The sequence below is a fragment of the Uloborus diversus genome, chromosome 1 (genome assembly GCF_026930045.1).
Source record: "Uloborus diversus isolate 005 chromosome 1, Udiv.v.3.1, whole genome shotgun sequence".
Lineage (NCBI taxonomy): Eukaryota > Metazoa > Arthropoda > Arachnida > Araneae > Uloboridae > Uloborus > Uloborus diversus.
Window position 1 is genome coordinate 248,163,246 of NC_072731.1, and position 21,185 is coordinate 248,184,430.

The following is a 21,185-nucleotide window of genomic DNA, read 5'->3' on the forward strand; positions in this document are numbered from 1 at the left end:
AATTACTTTGTCCCTGTGAATCATAATTTACTTAATACTTCTTCATTAAATACCGGACATTTGTAGTGTATGATCAAATGTTTTTAGAACTAGCAACTCTAGCTCATGTTGAATCAGGGCGCCGGCCCTAGTACTTCTGCCGCTCTAGGCGATATTGACAAGTGCCACAACCCCCTCCCCCCCTATTGAATAATCTTTATCTTTACTAATAATAAAGCTCAAAGTCTCTCTGTCTGGATGTCTGTAGGATGTCTGGATCTCTGTGACGCGCATAGCGCCTAGACCGTTCGGTCAATTTTCATGAAGTTTGGCACAAAGTTAGTTCGTAGCATGGGGGTGTGCACCTCGAAGTGATTTTTCGAAAATTCGATTTTGTTCTTCTATTTCAATTTTAAGAACATTTTCCGGAGCAAAATTATCATAAGATGGACGAGTAAATTCCGAAATTATCATGACGTGGAATGGGAGAACGAATGAACGTAGCCAGTTAGCGAGAAATTCACCATACATTATTTGTAAATATACAGGCGAACCGAATGACCTTTTAATTTTCAACTACGGGCAAAGCCGTGCGGGTACCACTAGTAATAATGTAAAATAATGATATTTTAATAAAATAAAAATAATAGCAAAGTGTTTACAATTAAAGGGAGCTTCTAGTTAAATTGAAAACTGGGTTTTGCATATACAAGCACTAGTACATACTTTAAATTACATTTTTATAATCATTAACGTAGTGCACCTTATTGCGCTGAAACAGATATTAATATTTTCAAATGATTTTCAGATCGCGCAAAAAGTAAATTGAATTTCTAGTTAAATTCTGAACTATGTTTTGCATATCCAAGCACTGGTACACACTCTTAATTATTATTATTATTATTAATTTTTTTTAGCATTGAAGCAGTGAATACTATGACGCTGAAACAGATATTCATCCCTTTTTTTTTTTAAATTTCAATTTCGAAATTTGCCGCCCTAAAATTTGCCGCCCTAGGTGGCCACCTAGGTCGCCTACCCCAAGAGCCGGGTCTGTGTTGAATCAGTAATGGGGTCGTTTCCAAAATTTTAAAACTATTTTTTTTCTGAAAGAGCATGCTTAAAAGATTAGGATCTGACCATTTTTTTAAAATAATTTATTAAAGTCTAATATTTTTAAAAAAATACTTTAATTGGTGCACTCTCATTGTTTACAAATCTTGCCGATGACATCACAAATGATGAAATGCCATTTAGTGTTGCCATTCACAGAGCAAAATATTTAATTCGCATCTTTACTCACGTGTATTGGCAACAATATGGTTGATAACAAGCGTAGAGTGCAATATTTGATTCGCTTGTTGATTATCATAACGTGCGCCAAAATGCATCATTTGGGACGTCATAAAGACCACGCCTTGTTTGAAAAATCGGACATTTTAAAAAATAATTAAAAAGTAACTGTAGGGAAAATAAAAATATTTTCTGGGTCTGTTTTTTTTTTTTTTTTTTTTGCTCATTCTATTAATTTTAGTGACTAAAAGTAGTACTTTTGACTGAAGGAATAACCCCATTGCTGAATAATATACATTTTATTAGCAACGCTGTGTTAATATCCAGTCCTTCCTCCTTCATTCCTCAGTGGCACGACAGCCCTGGGCGGGCCCTGGCCTTCTCAAGAATTTTGTTCCTGGCCTCTCTTTTTTTGGCCATGGCTTACCAATTTTTCACTCTTATGGTAGAAAAATCCCTATCAAGGCAGTCAACCCATCTGAGGTTAGGTCGACCCAGTGGCGTAGCTACAGTTTCTGCCGCCCGCTGCGGTTCCTCTATTTGCCGCTCTTTCATTCAGACATTTCTAATACATTAAACCGTCGAAAAATAATGAACAAATTGAAAACTTCATTTAAGGAAGAAGAGGGAAACTAATTTAATTCGTATTCTCTTCCTGCAAAAAAGGAGGAGGGGGAGGATCGGGATGTTAGACGCCTATCTCGGAGAAATATTCTAAATTTACATCGAAAATCGTAGTTAAAAGTGATATTTAGAAAGGATGGAGTTCTCTCCCGAATCTTCATAAAAACTGAAGTCAGTTTTAGCTTTTGGTGACGTAAGGAAGTCAACGTTTTTCCCCGAATATTTTCTGAAATTTGCGTTTTAAAAACACTATTTAAGTCTGTCTTAGTAGACGTTTAGGGAATGGAGAAGGTTCAAGGGCTCATTACGGAAATATTTCAACTTTGAACACTTAGAAGCGCAATTGTAGCCACAACAAAGCCTTACATTTCGAAGGGCTTTTTTTCCTTTGCCTCCGGTAACAGATGTAAAGTATGATTCCCTTATTTACATTTTTTTTCTACATCAAAGGTGCTAAATCGCCGCCCCTAAAAATATGCCGCACGAGGCGGACCGCCCCCTCCTACCCCACCTTAGCTACGCCACTGGGTCGACCCCTAGGGCCTTTTAACTCCTGTAGGTTTAGCCAAAAAACTTTTGTTTGTTGATCTTTCTTTATCCAATCTAATAACAATAACGTGGCCACCCCATTTGAAAATTTGAATTTTTATTAATTTTACCCACATCAGGTTCTTTAAAAGCAAGATACAGCTCTAAATTAGAGCGCCTGTGCCAAATACGATCAACCTCCTTTCCTCCAAAGATGGCGCTTAAAATGCGACGTTAATATCCAGTAGTAGCTATAAAATTCAGGAATGTTAAAGTTATAAAATTCTTTCATATAGAGCTAATAGAATTTTATTAAATCCAAGTTCATTCGCTGTTTTGTTTTCTAATGGGGCTGCGCAGTGGCTACTTACCATTCACAGACCTCGCAATTCTAATGAGACCACAATCATTCTTTAAAGTGACGCCACTATCGGCGGATGCCATTACTACGAAAATTTTACGAGTTTCCCACGGGTGAAAGCACCTGGAGTCTTACGATGCGAAACTGTACTATGAACTTAATTTTGCCATGAGTACTTAAAGCTAAACGAATACTCGATGGATCTTATGCATGTCGCACAATCATTCGACATGGACGCTGTCGCTTTTCGGCATTTTGAAAATCCACTGACTGGAACCAGGTTCAAACCTGCGCTTTTTGGCGGAAGAGGCGAATGCCTAACCATTACTCCACTCTATCGGTGATAATTTTACTGCATGCAAATTCAGTTTAGAATTTTCCTATTGAAATTGTTTAAATTACTGTTTGATTAAACCAATGACTGTTGAAGTATGTAACTATATTTATAATAGGAAGATCGGAAAGTGATATCGTTTTTTTTTTTTTTTTCAAACAAATATTTATTTATTTTTTTTTTTAATCAATGCTGTAAATACCCTTGTTATCAACAACCTTTTGCAGTTTAGTGCAAAAATCTTTAATCACTAATAGATAGAAATTAATCGGTTTTCGGGAAAAAATATATGGAAATGGCAATTTGGATGTCAGACAAATTTTCAAGTCTTTTTTGTTCCATATAGATTGGAATAAAGAGAAATCAGATGGTGCAATGTCAAGCGAGTGTAGTGGGTGAAATAGCACACTAAAGCTCTTTCTTTTTTTAAGAATTTGCCTTGAGGAGAGTTTTGTATCCCTTGATTTCTCTTTCTGCCGATCGCTAACACATTTGCTATGAGGCCAAAGCTTGAAAGTTTGGTTTGTATCTAAGACGCCATTTTTCCAGATATTTTGCTCAAAAAAATAATTGATTTTAATCTATCCGTGATTTAAAATTTACATACTAGATGGCAAAAGGCTTTTATTAACGAGGGTAATTACATCGTCGATTAAAAATAAAAACTTTTTAAAATTTATTTGTTTGAAAAAAAAAAAAAAAAAAACAGACGTTATTCTCTGGTTCCTTAATACATATAAACTATGTGTTCAATACTACAGGCTGAGAAAAATATCATAGCGTTAGTTTCGTAATGGCCTGCAAGTGAAAATAGCGTATACAAATAGTGAGCCTTCACAGCTGTATAGTTTGACGAAATAACCCAATTTGTTCAAATGCTTGTAGCATGGGCGCCCATATAGGAGGGCAAGTGGGGGCTCAAGCCCCCCCCCCCCCCCATAGAAATGATAACTTCCTTGCTTTTAATGCTTCTTTCTTTGCAAAAATGTATAAAAATTTCTTTTCCAGCCATTAATGAATAAGTTATTAAAAATGTCAAATTTTAGTATCTCTAATCTGTACTGAAATCGGTTTCCTTGGGAAAAATGTTCTGCTAACCCATGGGGAAAATTTTTGAGTCCCCCTCCCCCCTTAAAATTTTGCATATGGGAGCCGTTGGCTTGTAGAAAAAGGCACGGGTTTCTCCCACACTTTCAAAATAAGTAAATATCAGCTTGCAATATTATTTCGCTGTTAAAGAGAAAATGTTAAATGTCTTACCTATAGACATTATTGTGAAATTTATTGTAGCTAGCAAATGCCAATAGAACTCCAAAACCAGGCCCTAAAGAGAAAAAGACTTGTGTGGCTGCATCCACCCATACCTGGAAAGAAATGACGAACCAAGTTATTGCTAGATTTGAGGCTGATTTTTATGCATAATCTGACTGTATTTTTATCATTAAGTAAGCCTGCAAACCCACTCTATGGTATATATATTCAGTCGCGTCTCTACGGGGGGAGGTTGTATTACCCGTGGGAAGGGGGCTGACACCAAAATGAGTTTGCGACTTTATGGAACATATAAAAACTTCAATTCTGAAAGTTTTTCCAAATATTTTAATTTATATTTAATTTATAAAACAAATTTGCATCATTACAAGGGGGGGGGGGCATTTGTGCCGGAAAACACCCTACTGGGGGTACAAAATGGATTTTTTATTTTATGAAAAAGAAAAGATACTTCAATCCTGACCTTTTTCTCTAATATGTCAAATTATATTTAATCCATGAAACACAGTACCATCACTAATTGTGTTTGCTCCGGGTGACACCGGGGCCGTCGCGAGTAAACGGAAAGCTAATTTGTCACCAATAATAAATTATATCATCTGACTTTCCTCAATTAATCATTTTCAATAAGATTTAATTTTTTTTCGAGAGATTTTAGTCGTTTTTGATCAATTATATAATTTATAAAACAAAACACTTTGAAATTGGTTATTTTTCCCTTTAGTGAATTATCATTAGTTCTTTCTGAGAACAACTAGGTAAAGCATGAAATTTTTCATAAATTATATAAGTTAACTGACTTGTCTAGTTATTTCATTAAATACCTAGTTATTCCATAAAATAATTGAATGTGAATCATACTCTTCAACGGTAACCATATACGTATATGCTCCAAAAAATATACGATAATAAGCGAAAGTAAGCAACCCAATAGACTTTTACCTCTAGCTTTTCCAGAACTCCGTTAATTTTTGAATATTTCTCACAAATACATTTTAATACAGAAATATTGTGATTTAAAACCTTGAACAAGAAATGGAAATGCGCCACGTTAAGGTGACTGAATTTTCTGGAATGAAAAATGTGCAAGAAACTGAACTGCTTTTTGCCATCCCGTGCCTTTCCTACAATTTTTACAATAAGCATCGCGAAATATATTTATTAATTTTCTTACAATTATTAATCGACTACTTTTGAGGAGTTTTTGGAAAACACTTAAAAGCTAATGAGCTTTCTTGATCAGGGATCTAGTATTTCTCAGCATTCATTTGTCCTTCCAACAAAGCTAATGATTTTCTATTTTAAAAAGAGAAGCAGAAGGATCGTTATTTCTTCGAATTAGGAGTTCAGAATGAAAGTGAACATGGGAGGCTGTGAAAACATAAAATTGGAAGGGTGAGCGATTTAGGGGTGAGGGGGTCGTTTTTTTTTTTTTTTAATTGGTCGGAAATTAAATTATTTCTGAAAAAAATATTTAAAAAAAATTGTCTCTTCTCCAGTAGCAACATGGTTAAGCCATTGATGAATTCGGAATTTTTTCCCAGTACCAGAACACCAATTGAATCCTGACCAAAAAAAAAAAAAACATGCGATAATATTATAATGCAAAAATTAAAAAAAGTAGCAATCGAAAACAAAATTAAAACATGGTTTTGGGCACATAAATTATTTGCCCTCGTCTCCCCGTTATCGAAAAATAAAGTCTTAAAATTTGACGAAAATTCAAGAAAAGTCACAATTAGCATGTTTCGACGAGAAATGGAAGACATGTTTCATGCGTTTTTTTTTTCAGCAGACTTTTAAGACCTTATATCTAGAAAACGGAGAAATTTTACGAATTTAATGCTTAATAGGGGAAGCGAGGCCCGGCAACCACAGTAACAAGGAACCCGCCTTGGCTCTCGGCTGCTCTGTTTGTAAGCTCATAGCGTTGCGCATTTTTTTGTGCTATCTTTTGGATTTAAAAAAGTTACACAGCCAGGGTCAACAAACAAACAAATAAGTAAAATACAATAGTTTAAAAAACTAAAAAAACACGCTTTAGTAGCAAAATGAACCAAAAAGTTAAAAATAATCTTTGGATGACAAGTATATAAAGTAATTGACCAAACACTTAATTTTGCTGCAATAGAAAAAAAGCGTGGGGGATTTCTTATCAGTTGTCTTAGATTTCTTCCACTTTTTATCCATGCAAAAATGTAAATAGGCAGCCTCCCACGCTTTTTTCTATTGCAGTAAAATTAAGTGTTTGGTCAATTACTTTATACACTTGTCATCCAAAGATTATTTTTTAACTTTTTAGTTCATTTTGCTACTAAAACGTGTTTTTTAGTTTTTTAAACTATTATTTTATTTTTTTCTTTTTAGTTCATTTTGCTTAATGAAATGCGGAAAACAGTAAAACTTGTAGAACAATTTAGCTGTGCCTATAGATAAGGTATTCTGGTTACTTCAGTGGTACAATATACAGGGGTATCCCTTAAGAGCAAGGGCGCACACAACTCACTCTCAGTTACTATGAAGGCCCCCAACAGCGAGAGTCTCCATAATAAAAAATACACCTTAAAGCACCCCTCTAAAACTTTCGATAACACATCCTGCGCCATGACCCCCCCCCCCCCCCTGCACTGCACCCCTGCTACATAAAAAAAAAAACTTTTGCTACTTTCCCCTTCTTAATGCAGTTTCAGTGCAGCACATCATCAGACGTTTTAAAACTTTTTTTAAGTGAGAAAGAGCGTATTCCCTCGGTGATGATTAAATTTAGTTCTTGAAAGCGGGGCAGTGAATGAAGCTAATTAGATGGTGTTGGAATAGATAATGTTGGAGGTTCCTAAGAATAGCGATGCCAAAAATACTTGTCTCAGTTGTCTAGGAAATGATTTTTTACAAGGAATAAAATAATAATTTAGCACTTTCAGCAACATCATTAAATTTTTACTATGAAAGCTTGAAGCAGTGTCGAAAAGTAAAATCACGATTACTTAAAAAAAGAAAAGAAAAAGAAAGAAAGAAAAACATCCAGACTCCATCACTCATTTGAATTTTGACGTTTTGAATTCAAATTACGTTTTTCGCAGTGACGAATTGCGATAAGACCCTACTCGTTGGGTTTCTTGTTTATACAAATGGAATAGAATGGTTATGGTCAAGAAGTTTGCACCCTCTCATATTATGACTAATTATTTTGTAGAATAGGTAATACAATTCATTTCCACAGAAAAGAAATGATGAATAGGATGCTGTAATAAAAGTTAAAGATCTTATGCCCGATATCGACCAGCACACCTATTATAAAGACTATTTACAGCGTATAACGTTATTTATTTTTATTTCTTAATAATCTTAAATGATGGAAATTATTAATATGGAAATTTTGTGTATAGATGAAGTTTTGCTCTTTTTGTTCTTTTATATAGTTTTTTTTTTAACCTGAAAAAACGTAATTTACCCAAAAAACGTTTTTGGCCTGAAAAAATATGAATAAAATCAAACCGCAGATGATTTGTAATTATGACAATGAAAATTTCGCTCCCTAAAGAAATATTAAAAGAAATATTTTAAAAAAAGCGTCGCCATTTTAATCTTAAAAATCAGAGCAACATCAACTTAGGTCAATTGAGGATAATAAGCAATTCGTGATTGCTCAAAATAAATAAATAAATAAATAAATTTAAGAAAAACCGGAATTTTGAAAAATACGATTGCAATATTTAATTGAATAATACTAGCCCTTAGATAGCCCCCCCCCCCCCCCCCCACAGATAGCAGCAGTGGTTAAATCAACCGATGGCAATTTTGGGCCGATGCCGATTGTTGGCCGATGGTTCAAAAAGAGCCGATGGCCGATAGAAACACCTTACTAAGGACGGCCGGAATATATGTTTCAAACATTTTTTAAGCAGCAAAAAAAGAATCAATACGTTGTAGAAACCGATGACAAGTCACATATTAAAAAATGGATGAATAAATAAATATGATAGTTAGTCAACTGACATACATATTTATCTTATTTTTTCTATAAAAAAGTTAGCCTCTAAACTAACCAGAGTCACATTGAAATTAACAGAGCACGCGCATCAAATTTTTACTTTTTCTCCTCATTCAGATAGTCTCGTCTTAACTGGACACGTGCCAACTCCATATCAACCGTGGGCAGACTGTATCTAGCTACAAGCCTAGAAGTAAAACTCTTATCAAATTGTTTTCGTTTAAAATAAAGTTTTGCCAGCTCTCTGATACTCACGTTCGCATTGGCGAGGGCAGAAAAATCTGGAGTCAAATAGAACTTTATTCCTTCCGCTGCTCCTGGCAACGTACACCCCCGGACTAAGAGCACTAGAAGGACGACGTAAGGAAAGAGGGCAGTGAACCAGACCACCTGTGGAGAAAGGAACACACGTGTCAATACATGCAGCGAAACGATAGCTCGTTTATGACATCCAGAGACTGCAGTTTCGTCCTTGTTGTGGCCTCGTCAGTCTGGAATAGTCAATATCCGAGCTGCAGGCAGATGTTTTCGCATTGAAGCTGAGATTAGAAACAACGTAGATTGACGAGGTCATAACAATGACGAAACTGCAAACCGGGCTGTCGGTACGCCCTGACTTGAGGGTACTGCTCACACGAACTACATTCACACGAACAATACAACACATGATGAAAATCATTTAATTTCGCCTGTACTGTCACCACTCCAACTGCCCACCATCGAACATGGCGATTCACATGTAGTTATAATTGGAGAACTGTGGATAACCTTGCACATCGTAGTATCCTTCATGCTATCAATTAAACTTATATAATTAAAAACTGAGCGTATCTATGTACGTACCTATCTATGTACCCATCTATGTCCAAGTTACATCTCCCGAACTACAGTAAACTGACCATCGAACCAGGTATCGATAGATTCATAATTTTCCCGTCTTTACTGTCTGACCACGGATTGTATGGAAAGACAAACATCTGTTTTACAGCGGGAAATGGACGAATCTATTATTTTTTACCGATGTCAGCTTTTGCAGAAGCAGAGTCATTCAAATGAGCGGAATACGCGCATCAAATTTTTACTTTTCCCCCTCATTCAGACAGATTCGTCTTATCTGGATATTTGAAAATTCCATGCAATCCGTGGTTGCACAGTATGTGTGGCTATTTAATATAATAATCCGATAATAATTAGTGGAGATATCAATTAAAAACTATTAATTATATGACACTTAGATTTCGACATAAAATCCCTATTTTTCGAAGGCTTTCCTTTATTCAAATTATTATTCAGGTCTTCATCTCAACTTTCCGCAACAATGATTTTATTAAAATTTGTAGCGTGAGGAAAATTATTGAGAAGAAAAATGTGTTGCCATTTTTTTCTCGAATATGAACAAATAAAATTCTCCCTTTTGTTTTGAGGCTTTTCCTGAAATATGGGGATTTAAAATTTTTCCTTTTTGGTTATGTTTCTACAATCTGCCGCAAAAATTTCTTTTTTTTTCTTCCAAGCCTGATTGTTGAACACGCGTCACCTGACATACCTTTTATTTTCGAGGTAGACCGTGCAAAGCCGGGCGATGCAGCTAGTTTTTCTTATCAGGTGATGTTATCTCATACACATTTTAATAAATACTAGCCAGCCTCGCCGCCTACGGTGACTCACACAATCCGCCTTTGGTGGGTTGGTGTACAACTGTGTTCTTCCGAAATAGAAATATAGCTCCGAAGGCGCTGTTTTTCCTTTGACTTCGCTGAGCAAAAGAAATTTAATTGACGTTTGCGACGGTTCATTAATTAGTAAACAGTGTTTTAATCTTTTGTGCGGCGCTATTCTAGAATCATTCGATTCCGTTCCGTGCACCTTGTAACTAAACCATTAACTGGAACTATTCAATTCCTTCCGCTTTAAGCAGAACGAGCTAATGTGTGCATCACATGACTTCCTTTTACTCCAATTTAATGTCATTTCTCCATTAATGGCAATTTTAATGAGATTCAATTGTTTGCTCTCTAAATATCACCAACAGTGGTCGAATTGAAACCAAAGTTAAAATTTAAAAAAAAAATCGCCAAATTTGTCGCCAAGTTGGCGACCAAAAAACTAGCGATATATCTCCAAGTATCCGACAAATTATAACACCACTTGAGTTTTACAATGATTTCCCCCTAAAAGGGTCAAAAGACCTCCTTAGAGACATCCGAATGCAACCAAAAGGGGAAGTGCACAAGTAGGCCCCTCTAGGAGTCTACGTATCAAATTTCAACTTTCTAGGACATACCGTTTTTTAGTTATGCGAGATACATACACACATACATACGTACATACGGACGTCACGAGAAAATTCGTTGTAATCAACTCGGAGGTCGTCAAAATGGATATTTCGGGTGTCTGTAGGTTCCTAGGCATATATCTACGTGTGGTCGGGTCGAAAAAAAAAAAACTCAACATTCATTCGGTGGTGAGAAAAAAGGAAATTAAGGCTGATTTTTGAGTGAAATTTTTTTCGCGAATACAATACTTCCTTTTTTGTAAAAGGTAGTAAAAAAGAGAGAAACTATGAACGCATTATCAAAGTAGCCTAGAAAAGGAAAAATCTTTGGTCTGCGAGTTAACTTCCGCTTTGGCAACTGCCGGAATGATGGGGAAAATTATGGGGAAAAGTGATTCCGAGGGCAAAACCGAGAGGAGAGAAATTCTTTTAATTGTTTTTAATTAACATCACCGCTAATTAAAGTCTCACAGCTATGCCACTTAGCTAAACATGTTGCTGAGAAAATTATGAATCTATCGATACCTGGTTCGATGCTCAGTTTTCTGTTGTTCACCAGAAGTAGCAATGAAATAAATACATACATGCAAAGATACGCTCAGTTTCTTCAACAATAACCCTGATCAATGATGAATTTTCAATTCAAAGCTCACCTACATTTTAGCATGAAATTGATCCTAATTACCTTGGAATATTAGAAAAAAACGTATCTGATGCAGAAAAATCAGGGGTTTCTATGGATATTTAATTTTAATTTCTGCGAGCATTTTTTCTGCCTCATATTAGAGGAATTGTACAAAAATGTAGATTAAAATTGAAAAAAACTAATACAGTGAGACCTGTGTAAGTTGACCACTTGCGGTGCAGTACTTTGGTGGTCAACTTAGACAGGTGGTCAACTTACAAAATGTGGTACTGATTTTTTTTTTTTTTTTTTTTTTTTGTCATTTCTTCCATCATGTATTTATTTTTTGACTAATTCACACTTACTCATTCTGTTCAACTCACTTTCATTGCTTAACATTACTTTGAAACAATAATTTAAAATGTTAATTCAAGTATTTTTGTTTTTCCCCCCCTTGTTTTTTTACTATATTAGACACTGTAGTTGTAGAAATTCCATATGTATCAGCTAATTTTCTCTTGCTTTCCCACTTTTCAATTAATTTTAATATTTCATACTTTTTATCAACCTTAATCCCTTGAACCAGAAAAAAATAACTTTACCCTTAAGCACAATTCCAGTGTTGCCACAAAATATTGCAACTGAAAGAAAAGACAGTACTTTTCTACTGACACCTGTTTTCATTGAACAGAGTACAAAAGGCTATCTCAAATAGAAAAACAGCTTTAAACACTATGTCATGCATTAAAACGTTCTACCGGGAAATGCGGAGCAAGATAACTTTTTTGTGGAGCTGCGGAGTTTAGCTATTTTTACGGAGCAGTTGGCAACCCTGCATCAAAGCATTAAAATTATTCATGGAAAGTTATGAAAAAAATAAATAAATAAAGACAAAATAAAATAATTTGCTTGATTAAATTTAAAAAGTAAACAAGTGGTCAACTTACAAAGGGTTTTTTACAATACTCCAGACCAAATTTGGTGTTCATTAGTGGTCAAGATAGACAGGTGGTCAAGATAGAGAGGTGGTCAAGTTACAGAGGTTTTCCTTCATTGTATAAGCTAGGATTAATTCCGTTCCCGACAAAAGCGGTCAACATAAGGTAGGTGGTCAACAAGGGTGGTCAACTTTACAGGTTTTACTGTAATTAACGGTTAGTTAATTAATTTGATTATAGAATAATGGATTGCTATCGAGTCTGAGCAGGGGCGGTATTTCAGCGTTTCATTTGGGGGGTCGAGTTTCTTAAATATGAATTACCCCGGTATGGAACCAAAACACATATTGGCTAACAGCAAGTAATCACGATATGGGTTTAAAATTAATAAAAAAAAAATGTGTGGCAAAAAGCAATTTAAATTTTTATGACAAAATTTGTAGTTCGTTTTATAATATGTTATTATACCAAATATTTGGTACTACAGTTTTCACCTTTTAGTAAAGTTTTGACACTTTATTTTTAAAATGTGGAAGAACAGGAAATCTTGTTACTAATCGAGCAATGCCCAGTGTCATGCTCTTTTTTCAGCTAAGTCGACAATAATTCTCTAACCTCCTGAAAAACGAAAATGATTTTTCTCTACTAACTGAACTAATTAGTATAGTTGAAAAAAAATTGAAGTAACTAAGTCACGCATGAAAACACAACTTTCACATCTTGCTGTTCAAAATCACCCAGGTAACTTGAAAAATTGTGATGATCTTCCTTTTTCATTGTTGAAGAGTTTATTCTAGGCTAGTCTCTAAACAATTCTTCTTGCCTCATGCTAAAAATTTTACTCATAATTGAAACACTTTATTTTTTGTTTTCTACATCCAATCCAGATAATATAGAGCCAACAATACTGGAAAACATTAATCATCAAGTCTTGTGTTAATTTCATTAGAAACTGAATCTATTATTTTATACAATATGTTAAATCAAGGTTTGACTTTACATCATCATGTGCTTTTTTGTCACCTCTTCTAAATTCATTTGAATATTCTTTGCACCTTTTTAAAATTCTCTTGGAGTACGAATTTTTTTGAAAAAATCCACGCTTGCCTGAAATATACATCCACGTGAAATTCATTAATAGTTTCACTTGTAGCTTAAACTGAAGCTTGAACTGTCTAAAAATTAAGGTTAGCTGATTGAAGATGCTTTAATAGAGTAAAGTATGTTCAAAAACTCTCTGCAATACAAACAAAACGGATAAAAATTCATATGAAGAAATGTTAAAGGATATTAGCTTCTTCATTATTGAAACAGTTTTCTAAAATCACTGCTTTGAAATTATCGAGAAGGGTTTTAATGGTTTAAAAGACCATCTTGTGTTGTCTCTTGAAGACCCTCTTGTATCACGCTGATATTGCATTGTTAAAGAGCCCACAGAAAAGATATTTGATGATGTGAGATTTTTTTTTTTTTTAAATAGTATGTATGTATTTTTAAGACGTATCTATGAAAGTATACTATGTATTGAGCAGTTGAAATGTGTTTCTAGCAGAAGAAAGTGATGAACACTCATTAAATAGACACACTTAAAATATGAGCGTAACAATGAATGTAAAACACCAAGGCATTTAGTGAAAATCATGCAGCCACACCACTGCACGGACCTCTCATAACCGTCGTTACACAGAGCACACAAGAATGAAATATTTAGCCTATATGAAGTTTACGTCTTTAGGTAAAATTAACCATGATTCTTCATCAGTTTTTTCTGTTCCGAAAAGGCCGGTAAAGGCTTGATGAATTTCTAATTATAAAAAAAAACGGAAAACACTTGCTCATATCTGAAAAAATGTCGAGTTTCTTCATCCATTACAGAGAACCAGCAAGATTCTTTTCTCATGAACATTGGTTTGCGATTCACGTAAATTGAATTTGCTCGTTTTTTATCATTCCTCTTGAAACATTTGGGGGTGCGACCGCCCCCCTCTTGACCCCCCTATTTGCCGCCCCTGAGTCTGAGGTTACATACGAAATTTCAAAAGAATCCAATCACAGGAAGTGGATGAAAATTGAGTTCCAGGATTCCACATTAACAGGCAACATTTATATTGCTTTCTGTTTATTGTTATAGTTGCATATAAATTTTCTTACAACAAACAAATTTAACATAAGTTAAGTGAAAATTTTCAAGGATGCAGGGCACTGATGGTGCAATACTTCATCTCATCCCGAACTTATGGTCCAAGAACCTTTTCTAAAAACTTTGCGACACGAGAAAACTCACTCTGATCATCCCTGGCTCCACTTCCGGCCCATTGCAGGCGTTTCCTCCAATTAGGAGCCTCGCCGGATGCCGGAGAGAAACCGAGCGTCCGTTACGTTATTGCAATTTCGACCAATGGCGAGGCCTCCGCTCAGTGATGAAAGATAATAAACGGCAGAAGTTAAATCCTGGAGACTCAGAAGGGAAAGAATAAGAAGGAAAAAATCGGATCTTTTACATGAAAAGACCATAAGAGGGGAAGCTGTGTAATGAACGGGTGGATGGAGATGAGCGTTTTGGTTACATTAAGGCCACTGCATGAGGGGAACTGGCTGATCCGCCATTTTGGTTCTAAAAGTTTACGCGTTAGACCACTAACATGCAGTGCCGGATCTACGATTTTTCCGATCCGGAGCAAAAACTTAAAACTGCCGCCCTTACCATAGTCTTTAATATTTTTATATCCAGTTTCAATGAAAAAAACACAAAAATAGGGTGAATTAGCATTTGATTAATTCACATTGAAGTTAAGTATGAACATGGGGGTTCTGTACTAGTAACGTGTTCTGATAAGTTATTGTTCGATTTAAAACGAGCTGATGTGTGCATCACATGACTTCCTTTTGCTCCAATTTAATGTCACTTTCACATTGTTGGCAATTTTAATGTTATTCAATAGTTTACTCTCTAAATATCATCAACAGCGGCCAAATTGAAACCAGATTTAAAAAAAAAAAATCGCCAAAATTGTCGCCAAGTTGGCGACAAAACTTGGCGACCAAAAGACTGGCGATATATCGCCAAGTGTCCACCAAATTAAAACACCACTTGAGTTAACATCGAAATTAACAATGATTTCTCCCCGAAAAGGGGCAAAAGAAAAGAGACCCCTTTAGAAACACCCGAATGCAACCAAAGAAAGAGAGGTGCACAACTACACCCCCTAGGAGTCTACGTACCAAATTTCAACTTTCTAGGACATACCGTTCTTGAGGTATGCGACATACATACGCATATCTGCACATACGTACATACGGACGTCACGAGAAAACTCGTTGTAATTAACTCGGGAATCGTCAAAATGGATATTTCGCGTGTCTATACGTTCTTATGCAGTTATCCACGTGTGGTCGAGTCGAAAAAAAAAAAACTCAACATTCATTCGGGGGTGAGCAAAATGGAAATTAAGGTCGATTTTTGGGTGAAATTTTTTTCGCGAATACAATACTTCCTTTTTTTGTAAAAGGAAGTAAAAATAGTTATCTTGCTAGATTTGCTCACAACGGCGTTTTACTCATCCTCTCATCAGTTGTTTTTGATATACGAAGCATGTCTTCAAAGTATGTACCGTTTGAAATGAAAAAAAAAAAAAAAAAAAACAAAGAAATTTATTGCACAAAAATCTACCACCCTTACGCTATTTTTCGACATTGCTCTCGTGATTTTCCAAGCATTTTTCATGGCGTGGTACAGGTTTTTGTATACCTATTCATAGAAAGTTGCTGCCTGTGTAATCATCCATGGTGTAACATTTTTCTCTGAGCACGTTGTGCCATCGACTGCCAAGGAAAGACTAGATGCCGAAACAAATGAAAGTTGCTACGAGCAAGGTCGGGGCAGTTCGGAGGATGCTCAAAAACGTCCCAGCCAGAGTCCTCATGGTTGACTACACAAGCGGCAACTTTCTACGAATAGGTATACAAAAACCTGTACCATGCTATGACAAATGCTGGGAAAATCAAGCAATGTCGGAAACTAGCGTAAGGGTGGTAGATTTTTGTCCAACTAATTTCTTTGCTCTATCTGTACTTGTTCTTTTTTGGTTTCAAAACAGTTCTTACTTTAAAAATGTGCCTATAGTATTTGAAACAAAGCTGGACCCAAGGTTCTCTTGGAACCTAAATGTCGGACAGGTCAGTTTGTCTTCTAAAGCGGTTCTAGGTAGCATTTTCACGCATCGTCGTCAAAATTCTCGCCAAGCATTCAATAATCACGAAATGTGATGACTTTCTTAGACAACCCATCAGATGCAAAAGAGAAGTTATAACATTGTGACCTCATAAAGGTCGCTTAAAATTTCGACAGCCGTGGCTTCACTATTTCAGCGAAAATTGATCGTCTGTAACACTGCAATAAAATATAATATTGAAACCAGCTATTGAAGTTTTAACATTTAATCCAGCCTATCACTTTTTCCCAGAAGTTAAAAGGGCAGAAAGATAATACTGTCTGACCACGGATTGTATGGAAAGACAAACATCCGTTTTACCACCGGAAATGAACGAATCTATTATTTTTTATCGATGTCAGCTTTTGCAGAAGCAGAGTCTCTTTCGAATGAGCGGAATACGCGCATCAAATTTTTACTTTTCCCCCTCATTCACATAGATTCGTCTTATCTAAACGTTTGAAAATTCCATGCAATCCGTGGTTGGAGAGTACATCCCACTATTTTTATGCGGTCTTTTTTTAGTGCAATTTTTTTTAATACGATTTTTTTTTTGTGTGTGTGTGTGTGTGAACTTTTTTTTTTTTGCCGTACATTAAAATTTTAATCTGATTGGGATTCAATTGACGAAATTATTTCTAAAACAAGAGCGAGTAGTCCCTTCAAGTGACGACATAGGCAACCCGGTGGGAACCGGTGTTCGGAAGGTCACTGTGACCTTCCGAAAATTTCCTTGTTCGGGAAATTTTGTCCGACTACTCGGCAAAAATTATCATCACTTGGTTCATTTTGATTTCTTTAAATATTTCAATTTTGTAAGTTTTTCGGTTATTTTCTATGTGAGACTTTTTTTATGCGCTCCCTATCCACCGCATTAAAAAAATATTTTTTAACTCTGTTGTGAAAACAACTTTTTAGAGCTACAATAAAAATGGAAATTAAGGCCGAAATTTTAGGTAATTTTTTTTTCGCCATTACAATACTTCCTTTTAGAAGTACTTCCTTTTACTTACTTTTTTATACTTTCCTCTCCTTGCTTTACATTTTATTGAATGGCAGGCAGTAAAACCGGATAACCCCATATACTCGTATGTATGCATAATGTAATCTTTCTTTTAAAATGAACTGCACATTAACAAAAAATGGCTGAACATGTTGTATTAATTTTTTGACAGTAAATTTTTGAGAAAATCTTTTTAAAGAGTTTTAAAAGGTACTTACAAAATGAATCAAAATTCACAAATAAGTAGTTGAATTCTTACCTTCCCTGATGTACTGATGCCTTTCCATAAGCTAAAATAGCAAATAACATATACGGCAAGTAAACACAGCGCCATATCCCACTTGATGATTCCTAAGTCATCGATTCCAGAGCTTTCGTGTAGTTCCAAAACTGCACGGCTACAAAACCAAACAAAAAAAAAATCCTGGTTAACTGAAGATAGTTATATAATTATCTACAGAAAGTTTAGGATGCTTGTAAAGGGTCAAAGCAGAATGCAAAATACAACTCTTTCCTGGATTTGGAAGGTTTATTAAGCCGAAGTGCAGACCGTAAGAAGGGGAGGAAGCAGCGAAAGTACACGGCCGAAGGCGGTGAGCACCAACCCGCCGCAGACGGGTAGATCGCAAGGTTGAGGATGCTGCCGAAGCTAGGTGGCCAGTTTTCGAGTAAAATGAAAATGTTGTTTGGAGCAAACTTCTTTTCTACGTTTTTAAAGATCATTACTTAACAACAATCCACTTTCTTAAAAAAAATTTTATGAAAGCTTTGATCAACTTACTTGAAATACTCCTCTGCTGGTGAAGTTCTAGGTTCCAGCAAGGCACCTTCAATGCTGGCATTTTCCGTGACATTGTCTATTGTCGAATTGTCGTCTAATTCTCTGCAGAAAGGGGTGTTCCAAGCATTGTCACATGTTGTCCAAGGCAAAACAGTGTTGAAGGAGGCCACAAAGAAGTATAGAGACCAAGCTATGATGATATTATAATAGAAATCCACGTAAAACGCTATTAAGACAACAGCGTATCCAACACCTTAAAAGGGATTAAAAAGAAAAATTCTTTTAGAAGCTGTTATATGATTTTGTTCAGGTAATAATGCGAAAACAATTTGAAAATCTCCCATGCTTTAATGGTTACCTTTTTCCAATAATGTTTCTTTCCTGATCGTTGTTGAATTGCATCATGGAGTTGGAAATGAGGAAACAGTTTTGTTATAAATGAAGTCCTTCTGTCTATTAATTTTATTTCTTCTCCAATAGAAATGGGTTTTGAATTATTTCGTTTAAAACTACCACAGAACTTTCGTCGACACGAAAACGAACGTTCGAAACACTCGTTAGTTGTATGGAAAGTGCTTTGAAATAAATAATCTTGTTTTAAGAAATTACATACTTTCTACGTGTCTGTTGTAAAAGTTTGGTAACGACCTTATTCACGGTTTGGCAACGGTCCCATCAGCTGTCCGTCTGAGCGTATTTTGACCAACTACCCAGTGAAATACAACCGCCAGCTCAGTCATTTCCAGGCGAGGACTGCAGTTTCGTGCTTATTAGCACTCATCAACCCGGCATAGGAAAGTGACTGAGCTGGAGATGGAAAACCTCTTAAGGAAGCCAAGAGTGCGAAACAAACTGGTAGCTAATCAGTAATTTACTGAATATATCAACTACCCAGTGTTAGTAGTGCTAAAAAAACTCGTTTTATTTAAGGATTACTGGACTTCATACGCATCATGAACATGCTAAGGGCTTGTACAGACTTTTGAACAAAAAAAAAATTAAGGAAAACCTGTGTCAAAAGCAAACAGCTTTAGGAAACGTGTCGAAAATTGCTGGTTCATGATCTTCTTGTATTTACCTACAGCTGCTTTCTAAATGAAAGTTTTTCATCATAAGATACACATCTTGTATCATTAGATAAAAAGACTACAGTCAACTCCCGCTACAACGCGATTCGACTTACGCGAAATGGCTATAACGCGGGTTTTCAGGAGTAACTAATTTTATAGCTAACGTGAATTGCTCGCCCACAACGCGAAAATTTTCGGCAGAAAAAACATTAATTCAGTATTCTTTCCTGTGTTCTTCCTCTACTCCTGCGAGTTTCCTGACACCTATGCGGTGTCTGGGGGAGGCTGAACAGCCAAATTACTCAGCATAAATTCTCATCATCTTCACATTTTAAGTTATAAATATAGGTCATTACTGTATCGTACCGTACTATTATAGCGCTGCATTTTGTTATTAGTACGTACTGTACGGACCGAGCTGCTTTATTTCATGTTTCTTTCTCCTACTGATCATTGATTTTGTGCATCGTAACAGTATTTTAGGTAGAATTAAACTGTTTTTTTAGTACAATTAAAATTCAGTTCTTTATGCAAGAAACGGCAATGCATAGTTAAGGAATGGTTTAAAACAGTTTGAGATGGCATTTACAAGTGTCTAAAATAATTGGTATGTTTATAAAAATTCTTACACATGCCCTTTTCCACAACGCGAAATTTCGACTTACACGAGGGGTCTTTGAACGCATAACTCGTGTAAGTCGGGACTCGATACTTGAGGACAATGAAAAGTTGCTAAAATGGTAAAACGTCTTATGCTCTTGCTGCTAGAAAATAAAAAAATATTTCTCCTCAAAAACAAAAAAAAAAGAAAGAAAGAAAGAAGAAACTGTTCTTAGTTGTCAGTCTTACCGTACTCCTATACAGTAAAACCTGTCTACTGTAGGGATCTAAAAAATATTGTTATAGACAGGCTATTGTTACAAACAGTTTGATTATTTATGCTGACATTTTGCTTGGACCAAGGAAAATATCGTTATAGACAGGTTTATTGTTATAAACAGTATTGTTATACACAGGTTTCACTATTAAAATGTTAAACAGTCCTAAACGTTTTCGGAACTGTGAAGTGATATAAAACAAACACGCTGTTTCTCATTTCTCGTGAAATGGGAAAAGTAACGATGATGACCGTTTCAACCTAATCGCTTTTTTTTCATTGAGATTATTTTAAATATTATTGTTATCTGCTATTAACTATTTACTGAAATCTTCTAGTGATTAAACTGTAGGTAGTAATAAGGGTTGCTTTGTTCTAAAAAAATCTTTTTTCAATAAATACCCTTACTGCTACACTGAGTACCAACATGGTCAAATAAAGCCCCATAAATATTTTTACATTTTCTTTCAAAATACTGCAGCAAAATCACTAAAGATATCTGTATTCAATCATATGAATATTAACTTTACCTTTATCTCTTTGAGAAAAACGCCTCCCTCCCTTTTTTTCTTTATTTTTAGACCAAATATATTATAAAATATTTTAACTGAACTAACAACAGTTTTGAAATTTCCTAACCATCAATAATGTCGCAACTGCTTACTCAAATAATCATGCAAAAATACTACAAAATCTCGCAAAAATACTACAAATCGTGTCTTAAACTTTAGAAATTTTTGTATCAATTTTAATAATGGTCAACTATTAATCATATTTTTTTAATTGATTCTCCATTTAATTGTGCATAATCAAATATCAACTGTTTGTACACTGGTAAGTTATAAACTGTTCAAAAATATTTTACTTTGGAACAAGAAAAAGTTTACTATTTTTATATTTATATTATAATATTATGTAAGTATTTGTTATTTATATTATAAAAATTTAAGAACCATTGTATAGCTAAAGAGTACAGCTTTATATATATATATATATATATATATATATATATATATATATATA

At 35.1% G+C, this 21,185-nt stretch overlaps 1 protein-coding gene across 1 annotated transcript in view; it reads right to left on the reverse strand.

Moving 5' to 3' along the window:
* LOC129226606 (sodium-dependent dopamine transporter-like) overlaps window positions 1-21,185 on the reverse strand; it is a 51,930-nt gene that overhangs the window by 20,895 nt on the left and 9,850 nt on the right. The window contains exons 3-6 of the mRNA XM_054861237.1: window positions 18,216-18,468; window positions 17,694-17,832; window positions 8,638-8,772; window positions 4,380-4,483 (exon numbers count right to left, since the gene is read on the reverse strand). Coding sequence (XP_054717212.1) covers window positions 4,380-4,483; window positions 8,638-8,772; window positions 17,694-17,832; window positions 18,216-18,468 — 631 coding nt within the window. The remainder of the gene's footprint in view (window positions 1-4,379; window positions 4,484-8,637; window positions 8,773-17,693; window positions 17,833-18,215; window positions 18,469-21,185) is intronic.